This window comes from Cervus elaphus, chromosome 6 (genome assembly GCF_910594005.1).
Source record: "Cervus elaphus chromosome 6, mCerEla1.1, whole genome shotgun sequence".
Lineage (NCBI taxonomy): Eukaryota > Metazoa > Chordata > Mammalia > Artiodactyla > Cervidae > Cervus > Cervus elaphus.
The window spans coordinates 51,349,446-51,368,672 of record NC_057820.1 but is presented as its reverse complement, the minus strand read 5'-3'; the positions used below and the strand labels follow the sequence as shown (position 1 = coordinate 51,368,672).

Sequence of the window (19,227 nt, the reverse complement as noted above, 5' to 3'; positions counted from 1 at the left end):
TTGAACATGGATTTCAAAATAGTTGGTTTTAAAATAAAAATTCTATGTAACCCATATAAATTTAAATCATTATATTATATACCTAAAACTAATACTGTAAGTCAACCCTACCTCAATTTAAAAAATTTCTGTATTGTATCTTATTAACATAAGAGAAAAATCCTGGATTTTCCAGTAACTTGTCGGGTAACTAGCATCTTCTTTCTCACACTGCATTCTGGATCAATCAAACACCACAAAATCTCCTGTGTCAAAGTTTGAGATTTATCTTCTAGCAAGATTTAATACATAATCTCTTAATTATACATCTCACTTAAGAACAAGAACCAAAAAAAAAAAAAAAAAAAAAAAAAAAGAACAAGAACCAAATTCTTTTTTTTTTTTTTTTTTAAATACTGAGTTTATTTCACATGTATATTTTTGTCTCTGCACCATTTCCATCTGTCTGACCACCACTACTACTATTCCTATCATAACATTCCATACATACTTAAAACCAAGCAAAGGGTGGAGTTCCATCTTTAAAAACTAAACAGGCATTTTGGACAACACATTCTTGGCAATGGAACGTGGACAACATTTATCAGACACGGTAGGAAAAGTTCTCACTCTGCATTATAAAAAGGACAGCCAGATATCAACTGTTACAGAAATGAAATAAATTCTAAAATTCTATAGTTCCGTCAAAGGAACCCACCATCAGCCCACCATTACCCATTTCGGTTCTATCACTGCTCTCTGGGAATACATGATGACAGCATGCTTATGCCCCAGATTCTAAAACCTAATTTTAGTGGCCCATGTAACAAGAAGCAATTACTCCAGGAGTACCATGCATACCAGCTTTCTGTGATGATGAGAACACGTACTAACATTTGCATGCTCTCAAGTTTACAAAGTTCAGTTCCATCCACTACTTTTTAAAAAGCCGTGAGACAGTAGAGCTCATCATCACCATGCTCATGAGTGGATTTACAAATGAGGAAACTGAGGCTGGCAGCGGGGAAATGACTTGTCCAATGTCGCCCAGCTCATGCGTATGGGAGTCAACTCTGATTTTCAACTTCCTGATCTGACTGCACTTTGTATTTGATTACTATGGCACTGGTTCAGTGCATTTAATGTTGGCCCTGGATAAGCCTTGGGGTTACCTTTTCAGTTTCTAAAGTCTCAACATGAATGCCTTTGGGATACCTAAAGAAAAGAAAGAAAACGTGCTTATCAATAGATGAGATAATGACAGCTAAGACCCTAAAGTACTTTTAAAACAACTATATAGCTATAATTTCATTACATCAGTTTTATTAAGTATGCAATAAATATCACTACAGGAAGACTGTAGAGTAAGCCTATTCCATAATATTTCAGTTTCCAAATGTTTCCCTATCTCTGCTCTTAGAATACAGCAATGTATCTCATTTCAAATTAAGTTTTTAGGACTTAGACAGTTTCTGAAATGTCAGGCATCATATAATACAGTCAACACATTACTTCACAGTCAAATCTTGCTTCTAAATGTCACAATGCTTACTTCCTAAGTGAAATTTTGAAGGTCTCTTTAGATGGTTTGGGGCACACACAGGGGAGGTTTGAGATGAGTAACTCTGTGGTAAGCTTGCACAGTAGTTGGCATCTGCCAAGGAGAGGAATCTGGAATCCATAGGGAGTATGTTGCAAGGATAACATGAGAAGAAAGGAGCCTGATCAAATAATAATGGCCCTTTTCCTGGTCTGGTCAAAGTAAATTCACTGGCAGATTCTAACGAAAGAACAAGAACCCCAAACAAAGTCAAGTGCAAACATCCATCTCTCCAATCCTGACCTTCAACTGCTAAGTTAAGAGATTTACTTGAAAATATAACTAAACTAATGGAAACACCTCCAGAAAAAAACACATACAAAATTTTGGACATTATTTCAGGAGATTCACAGGCCTCCTGAAACCCACCCATGGTCTAATCCCTGCTTTAGAAAAAGCATTCACCTTTCATTTAATCTACTTTATTTCAGTATTTCTTATAAACAGCAAAAGTATGAAATTAAAAATTTTGTGTACAATGCTACTGAAATATAGTAAAGAAGGCAGCCTAATATAATTAAATATTTTAAGCTGCATAAATTAAATGACAAGAATCTAAGTAAAAATTATCCTGTTTCAAAAAAGAAAAACAAAGACCATTCACCTGAGTATTTCCCAGGTCTTAAAGCCAAACTTTATTATATACCTTCAAAGGTACTACACATACCTTCATATACCTTCAAATAATACTTCAATTTAGGATATGCCAAATCGATCATTAAAAGAAAACTGTAAAGCCTTTACAGCAGCTACTAAGAAGCAAGAGCAAATAAATTAAGCGGGTATTTAACTTAAGAAATTGGGGGGAAAACAGTAACAAAATGAAGCACTGCCCAAGAACACAGTATGGTCAAGTCACCAAAACCAGCAGAACATCAAAAATGAAATAAAGGCTAAAAAACTGCTTTTAATTTTTTAATCCTGGGTCCCTCACAGAGCCCTCATGTATAATATAAACACTTACTTCCAGCTCAAAGTCTGATAAATCAGTTTTCTTTGGAACCTACGAAAACAAATGAAAAGGTATTAATTTGCAATCATTGAAGCAAAATTCAAACTGACCAAGCACTGGTTGGGAAAGACCACATAAGTTTTAAAAGAGGCTTCATTAGAAGTGACAGTTAACATGCAAAAAAGAACAGAGAGGATGCTTGAGGTGGGAGGATTCCTCACCACCTTTCTTCATCAAAATGCTCTTTACTGGGACTTCCCTGGTGGTCCAGTGGTTAAGAATCCACTTTTCAATGGACAGGACTCGGGTTTGATCCCTAGTCGGGGAACTAAGATCCTATATGCCAAGGGGCAACTCAGTCCACACACCACACAAGCTGCGAGACAAGCCCGTGTGCCACAACTGTGTCCCGACACAGCCGAATCAATGAACTGAACGTGAAAGTGAAAGTCGCTCCGTCATGTCCAACTCTTTGCGACCCCATGGAACAGTTCATGGAATTCTCCAGGCCAGAATACTGAAGTAGCCATTCCCTTCTCCAAGAGAACTAATGAATTGAAAATGCTCTTTATCACTGCTATTATTATACTGCCTTTATAAAAGAGGCAGAAGTCCTTATCAAACCAAAATATTACCTCCTGTGGCTGTATGAAGAGAATTTTAAGTAGACAGATGCATTAAAACACTTCTGTTGAAGCTAGTCACAAAGGAGAAGGAAGGAAAGCAGGCTGTTTCAATTACTGACTCTTTGAAACACCGATGCTTTTTACTGCAGAGAGAAATGAAAAGGACAGAAATAGCCTAACAATGGACTCTGGCTCTTCTGAAGTCTTTCTGTATGAAGCACACATCAAGGCTACAATAATTACGCACTCTTGAGCATGTCTTAAGGCAGAGGTGCATAACAGTTTTCTTCCCTCCAGGACAGGACAAAGCACTCATTCAGTGTCTCAATATACCATGCTCCCCACTGCGTTAACACTAAAGTTAGTGCTGAAATCTTGGGATCATACCTATAATAAAAAGACTATTTATGAATGTTTTTAAGAGACCAAGAAGAGCACATGCCAGAAATCATCTACCTTTCCCAAAAAAGAACAAGTGAAAATATTCAAGGCAACTGACCCAGTACATGGCTCTAAATCCAAGTTCTTGTCCTCTTCACTTTGTAATAAATCTTCTATTTTCTTTCTGAAGAATTAGAATAAAAATATGACCATCAGCATCATTAAGGAACGAAGTCATCAATCAAAAGAACCACCATACTCAAAAGCAGTAACATATGACAATGTAATTTTACCAAATCATAACTTTTTAGTTCAGTAAGGCTTAAAATACTTTACTTTGGCAGATTCTTTTTGTCATTGTTATTAATGAGTCAGTGACAACTTCTCAAGGATTCATTGATACAAGTGATTTACATTTTTACTTTCCTAGTCAAGTAGTTTTGTTATTCAGTCGCCAAGTAGTCTGTTGTTCAGTCGCCAGGTTATGTCCACGTCTCAACAACATGGACTGCAGCATGCCAGGCTTCCCTCTCCCTCACCATCTCTCAGAGTTTGCCCAAGTTCATGTCCATTGAATCAGTAATGCCATTCAACCATCTCATCCTCTGTCACCCTCTTCTCCTTCTACCTTTAATCTTTCCCAACATCAGGGTCTTTTCCAATGAGTCAGCAGTTATACTGATAACTAAACTAAGCAAAACCAGACGCTCCTCCCGTGGCACATTTGCTTGTCAGAACTTCACCACAACAGAAAAAAAAAAAAACACAGATATGTTGCAATATCTGGATGGGCCTCTGCCTCTGGGGGAACAGTGGCTGTCAGGCCTGTGGTCCACACAAGAGGTCTGCCCCCTTGCCAAGGCAGTCTCAGGCCTGGTGACACACGGCAATTCTGCGCACAGTACACAAAACTCCATTTACAACTGACAGCAGATGGTTGGATGGCATCACCAACTCAATGGACATGAGTCTGAGCAAACTTCAGGAGACAGTGAAAGACAGAAAAGCCTGGCATGCTGCAGTCCATGGGGTCGCAAAGAGACGGACACAACTCAGCGATTGAACAACATATAACACAAACTCAGGTATGCCACAATTAAATCCTGCCCTCACATCACCCTCTGTGTGCGCTGTGTGTGGGTATCACAAGCCTGAGATACAGGCATCGATCCTGCCCCAAGACACACGTCTCATCGCACGTCTGCTTTCAGTTTAGGAACTTACACTACTTGGTCAATAAACTTCTTCTGATCGTCAGGAATTGTCACGGGACACTTTGAAGTGTTAGGAGACGTGTAGGACAGAGCACCTGCGCCGTTGGACTGCAAACGCTTCTCATCATACTGCTCTCTTAACTGTCTTTCTTCTTCCTGATTTAAGTACGGAATTCCTGAACAGAATTTTTAAAAGCGTGTATTAGCAGAAGTCACTGTTTATCATAAAAAATTTTGTAACAAACCACAGAGTCTAAAATACTTGGGAAAGACCATATTTGACTACAGCTCAAAAAAAAAAAAATCAATGGAAACAGCAAGTGATTTTGAAATGTATGTGTCTTATTTCATTCACTCCATGTGCTCATTCGTTCATTCATCTCTCAATAAATTGTAATTTGGCATGTACACTGTGCCAGGCACCATACCAGGTGCCGGTGAGCTAATGATGAACAAGGTAGATGCGTCCTGCTCTGTAGTGAAGGGAACAACCTTAGGACGACCAAAGAAGGCCACCAGGCAGGAGGACCCAAAAGGTGAGCATGGATCAGACACGCAGGAACTGGGGGAAGAGTATTTCAGGCAGGGAACAGACATAAATGCCCAGAGGACAGAAATGGCTTGGACTGTTCCAGAAACAGTTCCAGAGAAGGAAGCTGTAAGCAGGAGAACGGAATAATGTCAGGCTGCAGAGGATGGGGCAGGATTACACGGGCCCTTAGAGGCCACGGTAAGAATTTACTTATTCTAAGGACAACGGGATGCTGTTGCAAGGCTTTAAGCACAATAATCACATTATCTGCTCCGTTATTTTCATGTACTTTTTAAAAATTATTTACTTATTTATTTTTGGCTGCACTGGGTCTTTGCTGCTGCGCACGGGCTTTCTCCAGTTGCAGACAGCAGGGGCTACTCTCTAGCTATGGCGGGCACAGGCTCTAGAGCTCACTCAGGTTCAGTAGCTGTGATGTACGGGCTAGCTGCCCTACTGCATATGGAATCTTCCTGGACCAGGGATCAAACCCATGTGCATTGCAAGACAGATTCTTAACCACTAGACCAGCACGGAAGCCCTGCTCCATGTTTTTAAAAGACCATCTGGACTTCTATGAGAACTGAAGTAGGGAGGTCAGCCAGAAGGAACTGTTCACTGTGGTTGTCCAGGCAGGAGATAACCGCTTAGATCAGAGATCAGTACACCTTTCCTTAAAGAGACAAACAAGAAACATTTTAGGCTTATGGGCCATATGGAGATCTCTATGGCAACATGAGATCTCAACATCTTTGTAACATGAAAACAGCCACACACAGTGAGTAAAATAAATGGACACAGTTGTCCCAATAAAGCCAAAAGCTACCTCCTGGATATATTAAATCATCTAGGGATGTACATATAAATGAAGAGCTACAAATAAAAGGCTAAAGCTTAGGAGAAAGGTGCTGAGATACAAATTCAGGTGTCATCAGGATAAAGGGGGGCATTACAAGTCATGGGACAGTTAACAAACTGTGGAACCAATGATGAAGTTAGAAAATCATCATTTGTCAGCAGTAATAACTGTCTCAAGCAAGACTCATCAGTGGATGCTAAACCTAATTGAAGAAGTCTGATCAACATTCCAAACACCAAAAGCTGCACAACAATATGCATGTACTTAATACCAGCCAACTGTATACTTAGAAATGGTTAACAGATGACGTACTGTACGTGTGTTTTTCTAAAAGTAAACAGAAGAGCGATAATCATCAGTAACTCGGCTCACTGGTGTCACGTTCTCCTGATATGATGTACTGAGCAGCACGCATCTGCAGTGTCTCTGCCCGAGACGAATCGATGCCTCTGGACTTGGCTGCTGCTGCTAAGTCGCTTCAGTCGTGTCCGACTCTGTGCGTCCCCATAGACGGCAGCCCACCAGGCTCTCCCGTCCCTGGGATTCTCCAGGCAAGAACACTGGAGTGGGTTGCCATTTCCTTCTCCAATGCATGGAAGTGAAAAGTCAAAGTGAAGTCGCTCGGTCATGTCCAACTCTTAGCGACCCCATGGACTGTAGCCTACCAGACTCCTCCGTCCATGGGATTCTCCAGGCAAGAGTACTGGACTTGGCTGAGGAAACATCAAAAAAGTCCCAATCGAGGGGCATGCCACAAACTAGCCTCCGCTACAAAATACTGTCAAGGTACTCAAATCAAAGACAGACTGAGAAATTGTTCTGGATTGTAAAAGAGCAAAGAGATATGACAGCTTAAATGCAGCGTGTGAGCCCAGAGTGAATCTGGATGGGGAGAAGTTGTTTTTCTCTTTTACTCTAAGTAGCAAAACTTATATACATTAGGTTTGTAAATGAGGTAACAGTACTAGAGCAACATCCATTTCCTAATTTGGATTACTGTACTGTGTAAGAGAAGGTACTTGTTTTTAGGAAAATGCACACTGAAGTAGTTAGAATAAAGAAATGTCATGTTTGGAACTTACTCTAAAATGGTTTGGGGGGAAAAAATTATACACAAGCATGTAATGAGAGAAAGGATGACAAGGCAAACAGTATAATGCCAACATTCAGGAAACTGGAGGGCAGGTACCAGGAATTCTCTGAGGTATTTTGGCAACATTTATAAAGTCTGAGATTATTTCAAAATAAGAATTTAATAATAAAAAGTAAATAAAACCATGGAATATATGAGACTAACATTGAAGCCAGAGGAGACGAAACAGTCAGAATGGGGAGAAGTCCAGAGGGAGGCAGGAGGAAAAGCACAGAACGAAGAGTCTAAAAGCCAGGGGAGAGTGTCCAGGGGAGGAGGGAGCAATCGACCCAGTCAAATTCCGCCAAAGGCGGAGTGAGGACAAAGAAGGATCCACAAGGTGTGAGATCCTGGCAGTCTGACCCGACCTCAAGTCCAAGGAGGGCTGCGGACAGCAAACGGGCTCAGGTGGGTAAAGAGAAAACTAGAGGGGAAGAGGCAGGAATGGCAAGCGCAAGCCCCTCATTCAAGATGCTTTCCTCTGAGTGGGAGCATCGCAGGCCAGAAGTGGCGCTGGGGATGTGGAATCAAGTGAGGGGCGGGTGTGCTTGGTCAGTGTTATTCTGAGACAGACAGATCCCCACGGGCGTGATTCATCTTCACGTGCCACCTACTCCTTTGGTGGTCGGGTGAAATCTACAGGCCCTACCTCAAAATGACGTTTTCAAATGCATAAAATAAAATACACAAGATTATAAAGGAAAGTAATTATACTGAAATAGTTACCAAGAACTTTTTTTATATCTATGATATAGTAATGTAAGATACCAGCTTCCTGGTCAACACATTAAATAAGAAGACCTAACGGCAGGCACTTCCCCACTGGTCCTAAGACTCTGCGCTTCCAATGTAGGGGGCCCGGGTTCAATCCTTAGTCAGGGAACTAGATCTGGCATGCCATAACTGAGAGTTCACATGCTGCAACAAAGATCGAAGATTCCAAGCGCTGCAACTAAGACCTGGTGCAGCCAAATAAGTAAATTAAATACATAAATATTTTTTTTAAAAGACCTACTGGCAGGTGAATTAATGATGGTAATTTCAAAGTACTGGCGAAGGTAAACAATATTCAAGATATCTGCCACAACAAAAATGCCACTTGAAGATACCTAGGATTTCACTGAGGACAAACTTCCTGCTACTGCTAAGGTGGCTGGGTTGTTGCCTACATTCCTAACAGAAGAAATGAACAAATTCAGTTCAAGGTTAGACAAAATATAGATGTCAACTCATCACCACCTTCCCCAGATTCAGACTCCAGAACTCACTCTATAGCAGGAAAGCAGCCTCTGGACTAGATTAAGGAGCTCTGCACTAAAAGACGAAGAACGCAATGGCACCCCACTCCAGTACTCTTGCCTGGAAAATCCCATGGATGGAGGAGCCTGGTAGGCTGCAGTCCATGGGGTCGCAAAGAGTCGGACATGACTGAGCAACTTCACTTTCACTTTTCACTTCCATGCATTGGAGAAGGAAACGGCAACCCACTCCAGTGTTCTTGCCTGGAGAATCCCAGGGATGGGGCAGCCTGTTGGGCTGCCATCTATGGGGTCACACAGAGTCAGACACGACTGAAGTGACTTAGCAGCAGCAGCAGCAACACTAAAAGAATGTTTACAAAGGTTGATGGAATGATCAGCAGAGAAGGGAAAACATCCAGCAGACAGAAGGGCAAACTGGAAGGGCCAGTGCCTGACACAGAGGGAGGGACTAGCCTTCTAAGGAACACCTGTGAAAAGGCTGGGCCCAGGCTCGGCGGGGAGACCTGTGGGTCTGGTGGTAAGAACACAAACTGGCTCTTGCCTGCTGGCTTCTATTTTCATTGAGTCATGACCAGCAGCTGAGAGGGAGGCCTGGAGAGAGAAAGTAAAAATACTGATATCGTAGAAAGTCAGAAAGGGAATTTCTAAGTCAGAAAAGTAGGATTTCTGAGCATGATGGAGTCCTTACTTGATGCTTGTGCTCATGCATTTAAAGTGACAAATGAGCTCAGGTATGTTCCATTTTACTGCAATACTCAGATGCTCAGGAAGAGAGAAAGTGAGTGATCAGAACCAACTAAGGCTGGGACTTAGCTAGACGAGTTCAATATGTGGAGAGGAGCAAGAGGAAGAAGAAAGGATAATAATGGACCAGGCGGACAAGGAGCGAAGTTAAGACCAGACAGTAGGAGGTAACTGACAGTGAGAAAGCAATGGAGATCAACCAACTGCTGAAATGAGGTAGCCAAGTGGATGTGAAGGACGAGAGGAGGCGCTGTCAAGGAGAAATGATGGAGGTGGGCACAGTTCCTCCTGATAAGACCCATGATGCCACTAAGGGAGTGGACAGCTAAGGGGAGGCAGAAGCGAGGACTGCTGACCCCCTGGGAGTAGACACGACAGAGCTTTTGCAGGTGCTCCATGTGGATGCTGGAGTAACCCAGAAGGAGGAGAGAGGTAGGAATAGAGAGAAAGATGAGCCAAAGTCTAGGCTTCTGGTGTCCTTGCAAACAGAACCTAAAATAATTGAGGCTGGGGTGAAGAGAGGGGAACATTTGCAGGAATGCAGATTCCACCTGGAGGTTAAAGAGCATAAATTCAGGTGTTAGACAGCCTGCACTAGAATCCCAGTTCTATCACACCCAGGACGTCAGCAGAAGGGGGACGGCAGAGCTGGTTACACAGCCCTGGGAAGAGCCGTGGCTCCTGAGAAGAACTCAGCTGGACTGAGGTGGAAGGCCTACCGCCCGGCTGCATAGACAGCTGAAACCATCTATGCTTGGGAGAATGGTGACGGCAGTCACCTGGTTCCACTTCAGACAAGGAAGTCAGAGGTATGTCCAAGGAGGCTGCCAGGAGGAAAGGGTCTAGCATGTGCAAACCCTAGAGTGCAAAGATTTAATAAGGAAGAGGAATAAAGGTCCGGGTCAGATTTAAAGCACAGGGATAAGAGTCTCAGTAATAACAGATGGCCTGGGAGCCCTGATGCAGTTGTGACTAAAATACTTCAAGGTCTGACTACAAAACTAGAAAATGAAGCATCCTTCATGAAGCTGTTTCTCTCCTTCTATGAAAATAAAACCATCAGGCTGGAAATTACACATTCATAGGAATCTGGTTAAAGTAGTTCCTTCAAAACATTTCTGCAATAAGACTTCCCAGATGGTCCAGCGGTTAAGACTCCATGCTTCCAATGCAGGGGGCACGAGTTCGATCCTTGGTCAGGGAACTAAGATCCCACATGCCAAAAAAAAAAAAAAAAAAAACTGCACACATTCCATCATAGTACTCTAACTATATGTGGAATTTGTATTTTATAGTGGCTTTCAGAGTCAAGCATGAGCCACAGGAAATAAAATTACTTTGTTATACCCAAATTGTGTTACCCAGCAGGTTTACCCACTAGGTTAAGCAGTTTGGATTCAAAAATTTTTTTAGCATTTCCAAATATCAAAAGCACCAGTAGATATGAGGATGCAGCACCACTGAAGCAATTAAACAACCAACATGACATGGTCCTAAAGACCGTCTACAAGGAGATCATGCTGAGGGAAAGAGATTGTAGCTGAAGTCTATGTTCTGGAACCTTTGCTGAGAAATATCTCCTTCCCTACCCCACTCAGTAACACATCCACCATGGGAAAGAAAGCAGTTTACAAGAATAATTAAGTGAAAAGTAGCTACTGACCTTAGAGCAGCAGGCACTTAATACTGCTGGGAACGACAGAGGCTTTCCCAGGCACTTTTAGGGAAGTAAATGAATGGAGGAAAAAAAAAACCACTCTGATGTGCTTGAACGTCCAGTGTTCATTAATTAAATATTTAACAATCACCTCTCTGAGGGATCATGCCCTACGCTGGGGACAAGGACTCGGACTTGGTCCCCCCACCCCACCAGGTTGCTGGTCAGCACATCACCCAGCAAGTTAGCCATCAGAACTGAATTTTTTCTTCCAAAGACCATCGCAGTATTACTGAAACATGGCCGATTATGAAAATGCGACACTGGACCACTTGTCTCAGTGGAAGACAACAGGGACACATACCCCACAGGGAGTCTGCCAGGCGACTGAGTCACACCAGTGACAGCACAAGCCCCACCCAACGACTCTGGGGGCTCGAGAGGCCTCATCAGAGCTAAAGGAGGCAGCAGCGCCTCTCCTGTGCCACTCATGCTGGACCAGGCCTTCAACAGCGGGGCACAATAAAAACTCTAACGGCTGCACAGGCTGGAATGGAAATCCGAGACCCTGTCTCAGACAGTACGCACAGAGAGATAATTCTCAACCGAGTCCAGATTTACAAGCTCTGAAGAGAGGTCACGTGTAATCTTACCGTTGCGAAAAACCTTATTAAAATCAAATCCTTGGCTTGCTAGAAAGTCAATGCTTGAGCTCTGAAACAAGAGTAAATAGAACATGCATTTCAGTGATGTTCATGGCAGGTGTGTGAACATAAGCAGAGAAAGAACTCTGGGGAGTAAACGAAGGCAACCAGGCAAGGGGGTAGCATGCCACGGGTCAGAGAACAAGGGGCTTCTACTCCACGGCTGCTGAACTGTCCATTCATTCACTTCAACTATCTGGGCTTTTCCCTTATAGTTTGTAAGACAAATATCCTTTGTTACCCAACATTTAAGAAAATCTTACTTGGTGAACATATATTCTCCCAAGAGGCAGGAAACTGCTGAATAAAAATTAAATGTATTTCTATTATCTCACCCCAGGTTCAAATTTAAGGGAAAAAATGTGCAAATTATAAGGTATCAATATTCACTTCAACTTAGATTCTGGAAGCCCAAAATCTTAACTGGATGTTCTTTACATTCAACATCATAGTACAGAAAAATTCCCAGTAAAGAGACTTACTAAACACATATCTCAAAGTCAAAATATATACGTAAATGTAGAAAAAATATCAAGTAAGTAATTATACACAAGAATGGGAACATTTTCACAAAGTCCTTACTCAACTGACTGAAGGTGGGAAACTTCACTGAGCTTCTCTAATTTTATTTTCGTTTTAAGTCAGAACCGCCTTGTCTAACTCAATGAAACCATGAGCCACTCTGTGCAGGGCCACCCAAGACGCAAGGGTCATGGTGGAGCGTTCTGACAAAACGTGGTCCACTGAAGGGAATGGCAAACCACTCTAATTTCTTGCCTTGAGAACCCCATGGACAGTATGAAAACAGAAAAAGATACATGACACTGAAAAATGAAATTCCCAGGTCGGTAGGTGTCCAATATGCTACTGGAGAGAAGTGGAGAAATAACTTCAGAAAGAATGAAGAGACTGAGCCAAAGAGAAAACAATGCCCAGTTGTGGATGTGTCTGGTGATGGAAGTAAAGTCTGATGCTATAAAGAGCAATACTGCATAGGAATCTGGACTGTTAGGTCCATGAATTAAGGTAAATTACAAGTGGTCAAACAGGAGATGGCAAGAGGGAACAGTGACATTTTAGTAATCAGTGAACTAAAACAGACTGGAATGGGTGAATTTAATTCAGATGACAATTATATATACTACTGTGGGCAAGAATCCCTTAGAAGACATGGAGTAGCCCTCACTGTCAACAAGAGTCTGAAATGCAGTACTTGAGTGCAATCTCAAAAACGACAGAATGATCTCTGTTCATTTCCAAAGAAAACCATTCAATAACACAATAATCCAATCTATGCCAGTAATGCTGAAGAAGCTGAAGTTGAATGGTTCTATAAAGACCTACAAGACATTCTAGAACTAACACTCAAAAAAGATGTCCTTTTCATCATAGGGGACTGGAATGCAAAAGTAGGAAGTCAAGAGAAACCTCGAGTAACAGGCAAATTTGGTCTTGGAGTACAAAATGAAGCAGGGCAAAGGCTAATAGAGTTTTGCCAAGAGAACACACTGGTCATAGCAAATACCCTCTTCCAACAACACAAGAGAAGACTCTACACACAGACATCACCAGATGGTCAACAGCAAAATCACACTGATTATATTCTTTGCAGCCAAAGATGGAGAGGATCTATGAAAGAAAGTGAAAGCGAAGTCGCTCAGTTGTGTCTGACTCTTTGCAACCCAATGGACTGTAGCCCACCAGGCTTCTCAGTCCATGGAATTTTCCAGGCAAGAGTACTGGAATGGGTTGCCATTTCCTTCTCCAGGGGATCTTCCCAACCCAGGGATCGAACCCGGGTCTCCCACACTGCAGGCAGACACTTTACTGAGCCACCGGCAAGCCCAGGAGAGGCTCTATAACAGTCACCAAAAACAAGACCAGGAACCAACTGTGGCTCAGATCATGAACTCCTTATTGCCAAATTCAGACTTAAATTGAAGAAAGTAGGGAAAACCACTAGACCATTCATGTATGACCTAAATCAAATCCCTTACGATTATACACTAGAAGTGACAAATAGATTCAAGGGATTAGATCTGACAGACAGAAAGCCTGAAGAACTATGGACAGAGGTTTGTAACATGTACAGAAGACAGTGATCAAGACCATCCCCAAGAAAAAGACATGCAAAAAGGCAAAATGGTTGTCTGAGGAGGTCTTACAGATAGCTGAGAAAAGAAGAGAAGCTAAAGGTAAAGGAGAAAAGGAAAGATATTCCCATTTGAATGCAGAGTTCCAAAGAATAGGAAGGAGAGATAAGAAAGCCTTCCTCAGTGATCAATGCAAAGAAATAGAGGAAAACAATAGAATGGTAAAGACTAGAGATCTCTTCAAGAAAATTAGAGATACCAAGGGAATATTTCATTCAATGATGGGCACAGTAAAAGACAGAAATGGTACAGACCTAACAGAAGCAGAAGATATTAAAAAGAGGTGGCAAAAATACACAGAAGAACTATACAAAAAATATCTTCATGACCCAGATAACCACGATGGTGTGATCACACACCTAGAGCCAAACATCCTAGAATTCGTGATGTCAAGTGGTCCTCAGGAAGCATCACTACGAACAAAGCTAGTGGAGGTGATGGAATTCCAGTTGAGCTAGTTCAAATCCTAAAAGATTATGTGTGAAAGTGCTGCACTCATTATGCCAGCAAATTTGGAAAACTCAGCAGTGACCACAGGACTGGAAAAGGTCAGTTTTCATTCCGATCCCAAAGAAGGACAATACCAAAGAATATTCAAACTACCGCACAATTGCACTCATCTCACACGCTAGCAAAGTAATGCTCAAAATTCTCCAAGCCAGGCTTCAACAGTATGTGAACCATGAACTTCCAGATGTTCAAGCCGGACTTAGAAAAGGCAGCAGAACCAGAGATCAAATAGCCAACATCTGTTGGATCATCTAAAAAGCAAGAGAATTCCAGAAAAAACATCTACTTCTGCTTTATTGATAACACCAAAGCCTTTGACTGTGTTCAGTTCAATTCAGTTCTGTCACTCAGTCATATCCGACTTTGCAGCCCCATGGACTGCAGGACACCAGGCCACCCTGTCCAGCAACAACTCCTGGGGTTTACTCAAACTCGTGTCCATTGAGTCAGCAATACCATCCAACCATCTCATCCTCTGTCATCCCCTTCTCCTCCCCGCTTCTATCTTTCCCAGAATCAGGGTCTTTTCCAATAAGTCAGTTCTTCACTTCAGGTGGCCAAAGTATTCAAGTTTCAACTTCAGCATCAGTCCTTCCAATGAATATTCAGGACTGATTTCCTTTCGGATGGACTGGCTGGATCTCCTTGCTGTCCAAGGGATTCTCAAGAGTCTTATCCAACACTACAGTTCTAAAGCATCAATTCTTCAGTGCTCAGCTTTCTTTATAGACCAACTCTCACAAACATACATGACTACTGGAAAAACCACAGCTTTGACCAGACGGACCTTTGTTGGCAAAGTAATATCTCTGCTTTTTAACATACTAAAAAGAAACTAAAGAGCCTCCTGATGAAAGTGAAAGAGAGAAGTGAAAAAGCTGGCTTAAAACTCAACATTCAAAAAACGAAGATCATGGCATCCAGTCCCATGATTTTGGACTCCAAAATCACTGTAGATGATAACTGCAGCCAATTAAAAGACACTTGCTCCTTGGAAGAAAAGTTATGGCTAATTTAGACAGCATATTAAAAGGCAGAGATGTAAAATAAATAAATAAATAAAATAAAAGACAGAGACGTTACTTTGCCAACAAAGTTCCATCTATTCAAAGCTATGGTTTTTCCAGTAGTCAGGTATGGATGTAAGAATTGGACTACAAAGAAAGCTGAGTGCCAAAGAATTGATGCTTTTGAACTGTGGTGCTGGAGAAGACTCTTGAGAGTCCCTTGAACAGCAAGTCCAAGGGAGATCCAACCAGTCCATTTGAAAGGAATTCAGTCCTGAATATTCACTGGAAGGACTAATGCTGAAGCTGAAACTCCAATGCTTTGGCCACCTGATACGAAGAACTGACTCACTGGAAAAGACCCTGATGCTGGGAAAGATTGAAGACAGGAAGAGAAGGGGACAACAGAGGATGAGATGGCTGGATGGCATCACGACTCGATGGACATGAGTTTGAGCAAGCTCCATGAGTTGGTGATGGACAGGGAAGCCTGGCATGCTGCAGTCGATGGGGTCTCAAAGAGTTGGACATTCCTGAAGTAACTGAAGGTAGAACAGTTAAATCTGACCCTTTATAGAGCAGCCCTTCCTGAGTCGCACTTGATGTTACACCATCAGTCTAGACTGAGGATGCTCTGCCAGTTCCAATAAGCTCATTACCATATCCACTTTAGAGATGCTGCTGAAGACAACGTCGTCTACACAGAGGGCTTCCCTGGTGGCTCAGATGATAAAGAATCTGCCTGCAATTAAGGAGACCTGGGTTCAATCCCTGGGTCAGGAAGATCCCCTGGAAAAGGGAATGGCTACCCACTCCAGTATTCTTGCCTGGAGAATTCCATGGAGTCTGGCAGGCTACAGTCCATGGGGTCACAAAGAGTCAGACATGACTGAGCGACAAATACCATGATAACAGAAAGGGAAATGTCTTGGGGTCTCTAATCTGAGGAAAGCTGAACTGGTCCTAAGTCCTGGTCCATTTTGATCCTTTGGACCACAGAACTGACCGTGTGTTTCCCCCTTGTCTTGGCTGGTAGGAAGCTCAGAGACAAGCAGGTAAGACTTTCTTTGGCATGAATTCTGTGTTCTAATCATAACACAGTAATCACACCCTCATTTTTCTTTTCTTCCAATTTTTCACTTACTTATTTTTAATCTTAGGTTAAAAGGTTTTATATATTATATATACTTTTATGTACTTTATGTATCTTTATTACTTGACACCAGTTCTTTTAAACTATGAGCAACCTAGTCAAATATACATGGGTATGTGCATGCATGCACACACACACACAGATACAGACACATCATTTTCTATCATGTCCAGGTTTTCTGTGATGTGAAATAAGCAACCATTTCCCCTATATCTTCCTTGTTCATCCTGTTCTGAAATAAGACCCAGTGCCTTCTGACTTGGGCCACAAGCCCCTCTACCTTCCATGCCTGAGTACTCTTAACTCTGCTCCCCTAATACCCATCACTGACAGAGACAACAAAAGATGGCTTATGGAAAGGCGTTTTTACCCCTCCTATCACTAGACTCCATCCTAACTTTCTTCTTTAAAAATCAGAGTCAGAGATCACGCATCCCCTTTTTCAAACTATTTATTTTCTACTCAAATAATACTCTTTAGACTGCAAAAAAAAAATGTACTCTATGCCCCTGAATTTAAAGCCTCTTAAAATGGTAAATTTTAGGTTATGGATTTTTTTTTTTACCATAATAAAGAGAAAACACTTCAAACCAACAAACTTTATTTATAATATACTAAACACTATCTTTGGTTTGTTCTAAATGTACCATTTTCAGGATTCAAAAGATGAGCATAGATATTAGAGAGGACAATTTGAGGCATCTATCAAAATTTTAAATCTATAAGTTCTATGACTCATCAATTCCCCTCATAGGAAAGCTATCCTATAAAACATTCCTGGAGTTCAACTTGAAACTTAGTCTGTGACAACCTGGAGAGGTGGGATGGGGTGGGGGAGGAAGGGGAGGGAGGTGCAAGAGTGAGGGGACATATATACACTTATGACTAATTCATGTTATTGTACGGCAGAAACCAACACAGCATTGTAAAGCAACTATCGTCCGATTAAAAATAAATTTAAAAAATAGCTTAAAAACATATGTTGATTCGGCAAAAAAAAAAAAATTTCCTATATACAACCAAGACACATGCACATGGACACTGACTATAGCACTGTTTAAAATAGGGAGCCACTGGAAAACTTTCCAATTCCAATTAGATAAATTATAATACACCTGTATTATGAAATATGAAGACATTGTGTTAAATGGAAAATGCAAGTTATTTAAAATATGAATGTTATGATTCTGTGTATATTAAAGCAAAAAACTAAAACTGTGTTTGTGTGTGTGTGTGTGTGTATATATATGTAAACACAGGAGCATATGTATATATGGCACAAAAGGAGTGAAATGGGGAAAGAAGTGGCATGGGGGAAGAGGGGATTTAAAAACAACATGTTTTACTCTATAGACAGCAGCAGTGTTTTGACTTTTCACGGCCATGTATGTATTTTCTTCCATGAACTCCACTACAGATGTTCAGGCAGAAAAAAGAAGAACAGAAGAAACAGGAAGTGAAGACAATGAAGACGCCTTGCAATTCACCTGGACGGGCACGCGCTGCAGGCGTGTGCATGGCTCTCAGGGCGTCATTCCTCCACATCCTGCCTAGTGTGCGTGGCTCACTGTGTGTACAGATACTTAGTTTTCACACAGCACAGGAAGTTGTCTTGCCCCCCAATTTTCCCTGCTTTAAGGATAATAAAAGCTTTTCAAGATCAATTTTTCACTAGACACAATCTTCACCCTACTCGCCGACTCTAGAAGCTAAGTTCCTTTAAAGACGCGACTCTGCTGCAGGCATAGATTTTTAAACAAGACAAAATCCACCTTAGATGGAGGACCAGAAAAAAATCCAAAGATACTATCATTTACCTTATCCATACAATTGCCAAGTTTACTTACTGAGTCTCAACCTCTTCCCTGCCTTTGTTTTTCCAGAACAGAGAACTGCACCATTTGAGCCCATTAATCTCTGGCCTGTCTTCAAGTCTATGATGTTTTTCCTTTTTTTAAGGAGTGGCTGGCTATCAGGACTGCATGAAGTGTTCCAGGTGTAGTCACAGGATGATTTTGTGTGATGGGTAGGGTTCTTCCGACCTGTCTCCAGTTGTGTTTGTGTTGGTCTTTTAGAAAATACTGTCATCCCTGAGATGTCTCACTGCCACTGTGTGCATTTGATTAATTCCTGGCTAAAACCATGGAATCCACTTTAAGGAACTGTCTTTTCCTGCTACCACTGGAAAACTACATCCATACAAATGTCCAAACTGAACCTATCTTTCTCAGAGAAAATTTACAAATACCATTTAATGAAGTATTCTATACTCATGTGACTGGTAAATAGCTGTTAAATGAGGATGAGACGGTTGGATGGCATCACCGACTCAATGGACATGAGTTTCAGTAAACTCCAGGAGTTGGTGATAGACAGGGAGGCCTCACGTGTGGCAGTCCATGGGGTTGCAAAGAGTCAGACATGACTGAGCAACTGAACTGAGCTTATTGCAAAGTAAAGAAATATCAACTATGGTTTATCTGCTAATTTAAGAAAAATACTGGATACAAGAGTAAAATTACCTTCTCTCCAGCTCCCGACATACAATGAATGCTGCTTCATTTGTTTACATCCTGCCTTATTACAGAGAGAATCTGACATGACTCAATCACTCAGAAGCCTACCCTCCAGGCTTTCTTAACTGCAGTACTACTTAGATGCAGGAAAAGGGACAGATGGGAAGACTCAAAGGAACTAATGTTACTCCAGGGAGAGAAGCTCAGACATAAGATTATAAGGAAGAGAAGACCAAAACTCAGGTT

The 19,227-nt window shown here is 41.7% G+C and overlaps 1 protein-coding gene across 9 annotated transcripts in view; it reads right to left on the bottom strand.

Moving 5' to 3' along the window:
* LOC122696617 (poly(A)-specific ribonuclease PARN-like) overlaps positions 1-19,227 on the bottom strand; it is a 256,073-nt gene that overhangs the window by 169,230 nt on the left and 67,616 nt on the right. For 8 of the 9 annotated variants that reach the window (XM_043906867.1, XM_043906869.1, XM_043906871.1 and 5 more), the window contains 5 exons: positions 11,592-11,652; positions 4,763-4,928; positions 3,657-3,722; positions 2,544-2,582; positions 1,152-1,194 (listed from right to left, as the gene is read on the bottom strand). In XM_043906867.1, coding sequence (XP_043762802.1) covers positions 1,152-1,194; positions 2,544-2,582; positions 3,657-3,722; positions 4,763-4,928; positions 11,592-11,652 — 375 coding nt within the window. The other variant, XM_043906877.1, reaches the window with a different exon arrangement.